Raw genomic sequence first — 12,393 nt, 5'->3', positions numbered from 1 at the left:
GACCGGTCTGTCTAGAGCCACTCGAACTGGACGAGCTAGTTCCCGATTTCTTGAATTGCCTCCCTTTAGCCTTCAAGAAATCCTTCTTCCTGCTACTGCTGCGGCCACCTTCAAAACGAGGAGGTGGTTGTTGTTGTCCCGATACTGGAAGCACAAACGAAGCCTCTCTCTGTCTCATCAGACCTGCTTCGGCTCCCTTGGCTCTATTCAAGGCATCGGTGAAATTGTTTGGCCTCCCGGCATTCACCAGGGTGAAGATTTCAGGATTTAGGCCATTTATGAACTGATCTGCAACGGCCTCGTCATGTTCAGCTACATGGGGAGCAAATCTGAGCAATGTAGAGAACTTAGCCACATAGTCCTCAATGTTTAACTGGACCTGTCTCAAGTTTTCGAACTCGGCTCCCTTGTCCTTCCTATAAGATACTGGAAAGAACCATAGATAGAATTCAGACTTAAACACATTCCAGGTAATGGCCGTACCTCGTTGTTCCAATGCCCGTTTCGTCGTGATCCACCAGTGTTTAGCAACGTCATGCAGTTGGTGTCCTATCAGTTTCACCCTCTTTTCCTCCGTATATTCCAAAGATTCGAACATCGCTTCAATATCGTCCAACCAACTTTCACATTCCACGGAATTCTCCGTACCTTTCAACGTCGGTGGATGAAAAGACTGAAATCTTTTCAACAGTTTCTCCATTGGTGTCGGAGTCACATCAATGGGAGGATTCGATGTAATCCCCTGTTCTGGTATTCTTCTCGGAGGCATATCTGAAATCAAAAGGATTAGCAACCCCAACCCAAAGTTCTATTTCAGTCCTCCTCCGATCATCTTACTGCTGATCTAGAATCGGCTCTGATTCGTTCTCAGTAATACATGTTTTCAAAGCAAATCAGATAAATAGACAAACATGTATTATAAAGCAGTAAACCATGCTAGCAATCAAAAGCAGGAAAGAAAACACATTCTACCCCGCTCACTAGCTCCTATCTCAATCTCAAGGATCTATCGCTCTGATACCACCTGTTGTGGGGACCCAGACGCTAATCAAGTTCTTAATCATCGTTGGGACTAATTAATCAATTATAAAACAGTGTCTAAAATTTTTTTCTTTTTAAAATGCGGAACGTAGTGAAATCAAACTAATATACATATCAGTATAAAATACAATACAAGTCCTGTACTGCATGCATTCAAACTAAACTAAGGTTTAACAACTAATGTCAAGTGTTCAAACCTTATTATACATCAGAATCAAAGTCCATAGTCTCCACTCTAATCACGATCTCTCTCTTCATCTCCTGGACCCTGATCCTGCCCCACCTGTTGTCATGTACACATACAAACAAGACAACAACCGGATAAATCCTGTGAGAATAAATCCCTGTATAAATCTACGAAACATGCAATCATATAAACAAATATAAAGCATGTAATCAGGTAACAACATTATGTATCAAAATCTGAAACATAATCAATCATAAAACTGCCTAACATATACGTGACTCCACGTCTCAGACTAGACTCAATCCTAGTCTAGGGATCCCGGTTTCCAAATGTGGTGTTCCTATATCGAATTCCGTAATAGAAGGAATTCTGATCCTATTACTCGATATAATCAAATATGGTGTTCCTATATCGAATTCCGTAATAGAAGAATTCCAATCCTAATTACTCGATATAACCAACATCCGGTGTCATGACCTAACCGTCATGGACTGTAGCTCTATCGCTAATATCCTTATCTTGAGACATCGTGCAATGTGCCCGTGGCGATCCCGCCACTATCAGGCACTTCCGTCCCAAGATTTCTATACTATCTTGTGACATCGTGCAATGTTCCCGTGGCGATCCCACCACTATCAGGAACTTCTGTCACAAGATTACTCATCTACTACCTGTTGTCTATAATTCAAGAGAACAAGTACATCAATCAAATCAATGCAAATATCAATGCAATAAAGTAAAGTATGTGATTTAGGGAAACTCAAGTCTAAACCGACTCAAGTCGATCTCCCAATACCACATTGACTTATACCTTTCGTTCGTAGTCTCGGTCTGAAGAAATATCAGTTATGAACTCAAGACTATCTCTGTAAATCTGAAACAACACATCGAGAATCATAATATCAATATTCCATTCTCAATTCAACACTGAATCTGGTTAATCTGGATTAATTCAAATCAACGGTATAATGGCACAATCTCAGTATCCCCGTCAATACCATATCAACAGGTATCAATTACAAATCATTACTCATATCTGATATATTCTCTAATTTATTCATAATCCAAATCTGTTCGATTTCAAATCAATATAATCAGAAATTCATAACAATTCCATAATCTGTCCGTTTCTCAATCTGACTTCGATTCTACGATGTCTAACATATCCAGAAGATCATATATGAATCATATCAAATTCCTACAACAGCATATTTTCAAATGATAACAGAATTCAATAAAACTTATGTCCTATAGTAGCTGTCGACGAGAGGAGTATAGCACCGTGTCCGGATTCAAATTCTGATAAGCAGATCTTTCCAAATCAAATTTCTAAAATAATATGAAGTTTGAAGATTTAGTCATGGATTTTCCTCGATTTCGGTCATCTGAATCTGAAGGAATGAAGATTACTTGTTTTATATATTGCATGGTGTGACAAGTGTCCACTCAAGTGCTAATTGCACTTTAATCCCTCAACTTTTCACTATTTGCAAATCGGCCCCCGCTCAATCTTTTAATCCAATTTAAATCCTAATTAATTACAAAAATCGTGGAATTTATTTCATCATTCCAAAATTCGTAAATTAACTAATCTCGGATTAAAATGATATAATCTCGGGCCTTACACTTCCATATATAATCTATTTAGAATGGTATTGATATATATCGCTTGGGTGAGCCCCAGCATCCTTTTTGATATACCTCTATATATTTGTATTCCCAAGACATAGAATGCTTCACTCATGTCTTTCATGAAGAATTTACTTGCTAACCATACTTTAGTTGATTGCAATAATCCTACATCATTCCCAATGAGTAGGATATCATCAACATAAATTACTAGGAATGTCACTGCACTCCCACTAACTTTCTTGTACACGCATGGTTCCTTAGGATTCTTAGCAAAACCAAACTCTTTGATAGTGCTATCAAATCTGAGGTTCCAACTCCTTGACGCCTGCTTGAGACCACATATTGATCTCTAAAGTTTGCATACCTTATGCTCACTTCCTACTGATGTGTATACCTCAAGTTGAGACATGTAATTTTTTTCTTTGATGTCTCCATTGAGAATGCAGTCTTTACATCCATTTGTCATATCTCATAGTCGTACCATGCTGCTATGGCTAGTAGTATTCTAATGGAATTTAACATAAAAACTGGTGAAAAGTTTCCTCATGGCCAACTTCTTGCCTTTAAGTATAACCTTTTTCAACCAGTCTTGCTTTGAAGGTCAATACCTTCCCGTCCGCCGCAAGCTTTCTTTTGTAGATTCATTTGCATTCTATGGGAACGATTCCCTCAGGTGGATACACCAATGTCCAGACTTGGTTTGAATACATAGAGTCAATTTCAGACTGCATGACTTCAAGCCATTTGGTTGAATCAGAGTCAGATATTGCTTATTTGAAGTTCATTGGATCACATCCAACACAAGACTCATCATGGTCTTGTTCATGAAGAAGTGTATATCTAGCAGGTGGTCTAATAACACTATCAAACCTTCTAGGTGCTTGTACTTCAACTATTTTGTTTGTTAGGAAATGGGTTCAACTTCTATAGTTGAGGGAGTATCTTGAATTTCTTCAATTTCTATCATCTTGCCTTTTCTATCTGCTAGAAATTCCTTTTCCAAAAAGTGGCATTTCTTGAAACAAACACTTTTGCTTCATTGGGATGATAGAAATAATATCTAACAGAATTCTTTGGATATCTTACAAAGTAGCACAAAGTGGATCTACTATCCAATTAATCTCCCACTGTCTGTTTCACGTAAGCAGGACATCCCCATATTCTCATGTAAGAAAAATTGGGAGTTTTTCCCATCCATATCTCATATGGTGTTTTATTCACTATTTAAGTATGGACATTATTCAACAACATTGCCGCAATTTCAAGCACATAGCCCCAAAACGATATAGGCAATTCAATGAATCCCATCATGGAACGAACCATGTCCACGACGTTCAGAAACACCATTCAATTGTGGTGTTGCTGGTGGAGTCCACTATGAGAGAATCTCATTCTCGTTTAGATAACCCAAAAATTCAGTACTCGAGTATTCTCCACCTCGATCAGATCGAAGTGCCCTAATACTTCTTTCTAGCTGATTTTCTACTTCAGATCTTAATTCTTTGAACTTTTCAAATGCTTTAGATTTGTGTTTCATCAAATAAACATACACATACCTCTAATATATGGTCATCAGTAAGGATAATGAAGTAGGATTGCCCATATTTTGTGCTAACACTTAGCGGGCCACAAAAACTGTGTGGATCAAATCCAGTAGACCATGCGCACGTGCCACGTTTTCATCGAATGGAGTTTTTGCCATTTTTCCTTTTAGACAGGACTTACAAGTAGGTAGAGAATTTATGTATGACAAGTCAAACATGTCTTCTCCACTAGTTTGTGCATCCTTCTTTTGGAAATATGACCTATTCTAGCGTGCCATATTTGTGCGGGATTTGGATCATCTAATTTTCTTTTACTTGTTGTTGAAATTCTGTTTACTTTGGGCATTCACTTATCATTTCCAAAACATTTTTGGCCCAGATAATTTCTTATTTCCATTCTTTTGCATTGAAACAAATATGTTCTGACTTATCGGGCTTTGTGTGCCCTTTAAGTGTTCTTCGGAGTTTGCCTCTTATTGGGTTTGTTTTTTCTTGTGAGGGACAGAACATTTCTTTCCCTTATCTTGTGGGCCATTTTTCGTTCCTAACAAGAAGCCCAATTAGGAAACATCATTTTCCTATTTTATGGTAGCTTCATAAGTCATAAGCATGTTGACTATCTCTTCAAGGCTATCATCAATCTTATTCAAATTGAAGTTCACCATAAACCCGTCAAATGAGGAAGAGAATGACAAAAAATTGATATCATGAAGTAACTCGTTAGGAATCACCTATTCCATGCTCACCACTTTCTCATTAAACCCAATTATATCTACACCACGTTTATGGCCCAGAGCCCCATCTTGCATTTGTGTAGTCACGAGCTTTTAAAAGTGATGTGCATCACTGTACGAGTTTCATGCACCATGCAACTCTTGCATGTGTATTTGAATGTCAGCAGCATTCAACATTTCCTCAAACTGTCCCTACAGTTCATTTGACATAGAAGCGAGCACATTACACTTTAGCTTGCACACTATGGTCCCACCATCTTGCATGCATTGTCAGTTCAGCAAGACTGACATTAGTGTGTATGTCATTTTCTCCGAATTTAGAACAACTTTTCCAACCAGTGTTGAAAATTAGATTTGGTTAGCTTGTTAATAAAAAAAATAGATTACGTGACGAAATCGAAAATATACTGATATGGAAACAGAAAAATGGTTGCTGATTATTTTAAAATAATTTAAAGATATAAAAAATAGATTTTTATTTTATAAATTCCCTCCTACTATTTTGACATTTCCACCACCCTCTGATGAAAAAGGGAAATCGTATTCCCTTAGTTGGCACGTAGAGTCCAATTAGCCAATTATAATCCCGAATAATATCAGCCAATTATAATTTCAAAAAGGTAGAATTCAATTGCATCCCTATGCAACCTCCGTGTGTTTTGCCTCACGTTTAATAAGGACCCAATAATATGACGCCGTTTACTTTCGCGTGTCAAACCGACCTATCAATATTGAATTGTAGTAGACGGTCGCCATGAGTTCCCCCAATAATATGAGCCGAAATCATGGGAGTTCCACTCAATTCACATCATATGTCCGGTGGAAGTCACAGCTTTTCGACGTCCAAGACTTCCCAATATGAGCCAGTCGCAGACACTGTCCGCGGGTAATGATCAACATGAAACCACGGTTGATGGAAGGCAAGGAAAAATTAAACTCTTTTAATTTTTACTTTTACGGTTTGACATAAATTTTGAATCATATTCAAAATGAGGGATTTCAATTTTAAAATTGTTATCATTTTAATTTTAAAATCACGTGCCATGTTTGTATGTTTGCCGGATTCATGCAACAATATTATTTAATAAAATACATACATGCATACTACTATCGTATATATCATAATATGACATTCAACAATAAATAAAGATGATCGATTGCCAACACTATTAGATCCATTGAGCCAAACATGGATCAACGTCCAAAACCTACGTGAATGCGGGGATGCAAATGCAACTATTACAAGTGCTTTCAATATTTTATATGTCTTCATCTTGAGCATTGGGTCCACCATCTTCAAGTCTTGATCTCCCGCTATTTCTAAAAATTACATTTAAATAGTCATGGCACATAAGGGATACATCTCATGGGGTGGGAACGGACCATAAACCTGGCCCACTTTAAAATATCAAATATTAACAAAATGAATAATATAGTAAAATATCCTGACATACACCTAATATATTGATCAAGGCTCTCAATCATTCTTCATGCATTTAATATCAAATATTAACATCAATTAATTAAAAAAATTTAATTAACTGATAATCATACTAATAATTTTATCACTAACCACCACAATCATTAAAGATTTTAATATATTAAATAAGCTCCTTTACTTAATTTCCAATTAAATCAATAATAATTGATTTCTTGTAAAACTATTTTTACCATAAATAATTAAAATTATATTCTAATTATTTATTTTACAAGAAAATTATTAATTTTCCAAAAATTAAATTTCAAAAAGAAAAATTGAACAAAATTTCAAAAATATCAATCTTACCCAAAAATTTAAAAAATCAGAAAATTGCACCTTAAACACAAAAAATTCAAGCCCATCATCTAGAACGGTTCCCGAGACACTCCCGGGCAGCCGCCCGCACTGCCCGAACGCTTCGGGCAGTCGCAGGCCTGTTGTACGCGTCTGTGCGCACAGCCGTAGGCGCGCTGCGGGCCGCCCGCGCGCACGCTGCGCGCCCGGGCTACCCTGAAAAGTTCCGGGCAGAAACAGATTTTTTTTTGTTTTCTGGAAAAATAAAATTTTTATGGTGCATTAATTTTATGAAAAATTTTCTTGTGTGGTTACAAACAAATTATTCAATATCAAAATCATACGATTTAGAAAACCTTGGCTCTGATACCACTGTTGGATACCGATTTTCTCGTGCCCAAACGCAGCGGAAGTTTTAAAATTTTTATTAGATCTTGACATTCAAGATGTATTTGGATACTCGTATGGCTTATAATCAAACATTCATAGGGCGTTAGAATTTTATACCTTTGGTGATTAAATCACTTGACTCCAACTAATCCGGTATAGGCGGATCAAGCTATTGATGAATCCCTACGAACTTTCTTCAAGGACTCCTTTCTTTTAATCAGGTCCACGGCTAGATGATTTGTTCCTCTTCTAATTCGTACTAGAAAATTAGAAGAAGTTTTTACTTTGGAGATTGCAAACGAGAAACAGCTCAAAGTTTTCCTTCAAAAGGAAGTGGCCGAATTTCTCAAGCTTTGGAAGAGAGATTGTTCGAAATTTGTGAAGGTGGTGGCTAGGGTTTTGACTTCTCAACACTTATTTATAATTAACCCCTGACCTAATACATATAATTAACATTAATGTGATTGATTAATTAATTAAACTAGTCTTGATTAATTAATTGGGCTAGTTCAACTAGTTTAATCAACTCAACCTTTGAGATTAATTAATTAAATTCATTATAAATTCAACATTTGAATCGACTAGGAACGAATTTAGATTATACAGTGTTTACAAATAAGTTTCAACATCGAATTACGATTCATTTGTATTAAAGTATAATCAAGGTCTTTACCTATGTTGTTTACATAGGTATACAGATAAAGATACAACAAAGCATGGAATAATGAATTATATTAAAATAAATATTGTTTATTACAACTGAGTCAATAAAATCCTTAGCCAACAGTTGGCTTGGATGACATCTATTTAACATTAAGAAGCATCGTATTTGATTGGATTACAAATTTTTTAAATATATATATATATATATATATATATATATATATATATATATATATAAAGGATTATCCACAAGTAATTTGAATTTGATGATACCAACTTTTCCATGGGTTCGGTCTGGTGAGCTTGAGCTTCACATCTATAATGTTTTGAACCGGAACGGATGGAACACTACCGGTTTATACAGACTAATGGATATTGGAAGGTGTCGAGAATTTTTCCGACACGACCACCTTGAACTTTTGATCGGATTTAGGAATAGAGAAGTGGGAACATGCGATAGGTCAAAGTTAATATCTTGATCCCCTCCCCATGAAATATATATGGGTATTTATAGTGGTTGAGAGGATTTCTTCCCATATTGTGTCGAAGTCTATTATAGGTAAATTTTCTTATAAAATTAAATTCCCAATCACTGCAAGTTCGGTCCGGATTCCTCGTCACATCTAATCATACGGCGAGATTCTAGCATATTTAAAGATTATTCACGCTTTTGACATGTGACAAAGTTCTTAGGATAGAAACAGGCTTGGGCCTGAGATTCATGTCACAAGCATCTGTGCTTGACAGAACTCTGCTCCAGACGCTGATTGGGCTCGGATACGTGTGGTTCGGCTGAGCACCAGGACTCGACCGAAGTGTTTCGGCTACCCAGTCTCGGCCGAACTCGGTCACTAGGTCTTGGCCGAGCCCTACCTTAGTGCTCGCCCGAACCCTACCCTGGTGCTCGGCCGAGCACCAGGGCTTGGCCACTAGGGCTCGGCCAAGCCCTTCCCATGTGCTCGGTCATCACGGGTGCGGATGGGCTTGTTGCTCGACCGATGTGTTCAAGAAGAACAGCTGACCTCGTTTATAGATGGTATCGAATTTGGACGAGTCGTGCTCGACGGGTTACGTTTAAGGTCCTTGGGATGAAAACTCAAGCACGGTTGAATATTTGGGGGCATCAGTAGTAACCCTCCTTGTGGTCTAAAATAAGTATTGAATTTTAGACTAGTGAATTGCTATGATTGAGCTTGAAGCCCTTAAGTTCGACATTGGTTGCGAGAAGATCTAGATCGTTCGAGTTATTTGCAAGATTTTGGTGGGCTAGGATCAGATGGTGGTGCGGATCCCGAGGCCTTTGAACAGGCATGATCCTAGTCGTCTATTCTTGATTTAATCGAACGGCTCTCCTTCGGCTGACCTTCCTATAAATATGGCCTTCCCTTCATTCAAAAATCTTGCAATTCTCTCAATTTCTCTCCCCAGTTACAAAGCGTCTCCCGCTCTTTCGACGTTCTCGGTTCGGCCAACTATCTTGAGTTCGGTAACCTCTCGCTCCCAACTCTATTCTTCTTAACCAATTTGGTAAGTTCTTCTTCCTGTGTTAATTGAAATACTTTGGTTAAGGCATGGATGAAGCTATAGGCAGTCCTTCCCCCTCCCTTTCGAAGACTTCGGTGGAACTTCCCTGTTATGAAATTAAGGCTTCGGTCCTAGGGTATGATGATGTCCATAGGATTAGAGAGTTGTCGGGACTATCTTCGGATATTGATATTCAGATCCCTGAGTTTACAGATAGGGCTAATCTCCCACCCGACGGATATCGCACATTTTACTTGGACCAACTGGAGATGGGTCTTCGGTTTCCTATCCTCAGGGTAGTTCAGTACCTATGTGATCACTACCTGATATGCCCCAGTCAATTACCTCTCATTTCCTTTAGCATGCTTCTGGCTCTAGGAATATTGCTTAGGTATTTCGATATACCCCTCTCCGTAGCCCTCTTAGATCGCATTGTGAAAATCAAAAGAAAAGATATTGGTCGGTTTTACCTATCAGCCCATCCCGCGTGTGATTTTCTGGGTGGGAACCCTTCATCCCAAAAAGGTTGGATGAACAGATACTTTTATGTAGAGTCTGAGCCTTTTCCTTAGTACTGCGATATGGCTTGGGCCGAGCAGTTAACCCTTAGAGATCCTCCCACACCTATATGTGCCGTCAACCTGACCTGCTTCCTCGCTTGTATCTCGGAAAGGTGTTTTGACGTCAAGAGCCTGGTCCAGGATGATCTTCCCTATGAATTTAGGTTCTGTAAAAAAGGAGTCGGAGTGGAGGGGGACATAGGTATATTTTCCCCAGCCTTTCCACTTTCCCATTGAAAACAAATATTATGCTGACTCCAGGTTTCTTTTGCTTCTTATGTCTCCCCTTCCCCAACATCTTCATTTTCTCCTTCTCTTTTTTTTATTTTTTTCTTTTTATTTTTCACAGACGAAAGGATCATGAAGTCGGAAATGCTCCAGAACATGAAGAGGAGGAAAGCTGAGATATGAGGCTCTTCAAAATCCTCCACTGCCGAGGCCAAAGGGAAACAAAAGAAAGCACCCATGGAGACTGATGGGCAGCCAATGAAGAAGACTCTCAAGACCACTGCTTCGTTCCCGACCCCCCAAGGCTTTGGGAAGAGGATACACAGTCCTTCCCCCGTTCATGAGCACCATGATTCCGAAGAAGTTGAGCTGGAAGTACCCCTCGACCATGGGACCTCCTTCATAGCCCATCCCTCCGGACCGGAAGCCTTAAATTTTGTTCGTCACTTGGTGTCCTCTGAGAATCTTACCATCGTGAAGGCTGCCACCGACCTTCAAGCCATAGAGGCTATGTCCCTTAACTTTATGCAGGTAACTAGTTTTGTTTCTTTCGCATCACTAGTTTTTTTTTTTTTGAACATATGTCTTCGCTATGCAGGCTCTGGTTTGGGGAGGCGAAGTCACTGGTCGGATATGTGGAGCTATGGAGAGGGCTAGCTCCTCCCAAAAATCAATGAATGACGTCCTCAGTCAACATGAGGAACTTATGAAGCGGATGGAGGATCTCCACATGAAACATGAGGCAGAGAAGGTGGCTTTCCTAGCCGAACTCAAATTTGCCCGAGCTCATGCACAAGTCCTTGAGGACAAAGCCGCTTGGGCTGAGCAGAAGGCACTTAACTTCGAGGAACAACTTCGAAAAAAAGACCATGAAGCCGAGGCCATGTGGCTTCAGAAGAAGGAAAAGTTCATCCACTCTTCGGAATTTTATTCGCTGTGCTCGGACAAAGAAACTTCTTACTTCGAGCATGGGATTAATGGAGGTATTGCTCAAATACGGGCCAACGGGTATTCCGAAGCCGAACACCATTTTTCCTTCCTTGATGTGTTTAAGGCCTTGGAAGACATGCCCGAGAAGAAGGGAAGGGCAACAGAGACTGAAGACCTAGACATCTGGGAGGAAGTGAGTGGGCTCGCCGAATGAAGCCTTTTATTTTTCAAGCTCTACTTGCTCAATACATTTGTATTCTTCGTGTTCTATGTCTTTTCCATCAGATTTCCCAATATTTGAAACTATGTCTTTAATTTTAAGTGATTAAGTGTTTCGGTTTCCTTTATATCTCATCGTCGAATGCTGTATCGAATTTTTCTCTTGTTTTTGAGCTTTAAATCGTGCCGAACACGAGGTCAGACTCTCGTTTTATTGCCGAGCACGAGGTAGCAAGGTTAGGCTTTATTTTTATTGCCAGGCACGAGGTCGGGCTTTTAATCGTGCCGAACGCGAGGTCGGATTTTCATTTTATTGCGGAGCGCGAGGTAGGACTTTTAATCGTGCCGAACGCGAGGTCGGACGTTCTTTTTATTGCCGAGCGCGAGGTCGGACTTTTATAAGTTTATTTCAATTAAGAAAGATGATATATCAACGCCCAATCTTATTCATGTTTTTGAAAATAAAGACATAATTCATAAAATAAAGACAAAACTAACATGATGGGTTGAGACTATGACTAAGCATAATATTTCTTCAAGTGTTGGATGTTCCACGGGCGCTTGGTTTTCTTTCCCTCAGCATCTTCTAAATATTAAGCCGCAATTCCTACTTTCCCAATAACTTTGTAGGGTCTCTCATATTTCGGGTCTAATTTTCCTCTCTCTTCCTGAAACTGGATTCTCTTCATGATCAGATCCCCTGTTTCGAACGACCGGGGCCGCACCCTTTTTTTGTATGCTCGAACCATCCTCTTCTGGTAAGCAGCCATCCGAACAGCTGCTCGATTTCTCTTTTCCTCTATTAGGTCCAAATCCATGGCCCTCCATTCATCGTTATTTGGTCCATATCCTATCACCCGAGCACTTTCTTGTCCGATTTCTGCTGGCAGGACAGCCTCAGTACCATACACTAAGTTATACGGTGTTTCTCCAGTTCCGATCCGAGCCGTTGTTCGGTAAGCCCACA

The 12,393-nt window shown here is 39.2% G+C and overlaps 1 protein-coding gene across 1 annotated transcript; it reads left to right on the top strand.

The window, feature by feature from the left end:
* The first annotated feature begins 10,360 nt into the window (after positions 1–10,360).
* LOC140816087 (uncharacterized) lies at positions 10,361–11,421 on the top strand. The gene is made up of 2 exons (XM_073175153.1): positions 10,361–10,808; positions 10,876–11,421. Exons 1-2 carry the CDS (start codon positions 10,515–10,517, stop codon positions 11,419–11,421), a joined length of 840 nt encoding a protein of 279 aa, XP_073031254.1. The 5' UTR covers positions 10,361–10,514.
* Positions 11,422–12,393: the final 972 nt, after the last annotated feature.

This window comes from Primulina eburnea, chromosome 16 (assembly GCF_022965805.1).
Source record: "Primulina eburnea isolate SZY01 chromosome 16, ASM2296580v1, whole genome shotgun sequence".
NCBI lineage: Eukaryota > Viridiplantae > Streptophyta > Magnoliopsida > Lamiales > Gesneriaceae > Primulina > Primulina eburnea.
Note: the sequence above shows the minus strand (reverse complement) of the source record. Positions and strands in the feature narration are given on the sequence as shown.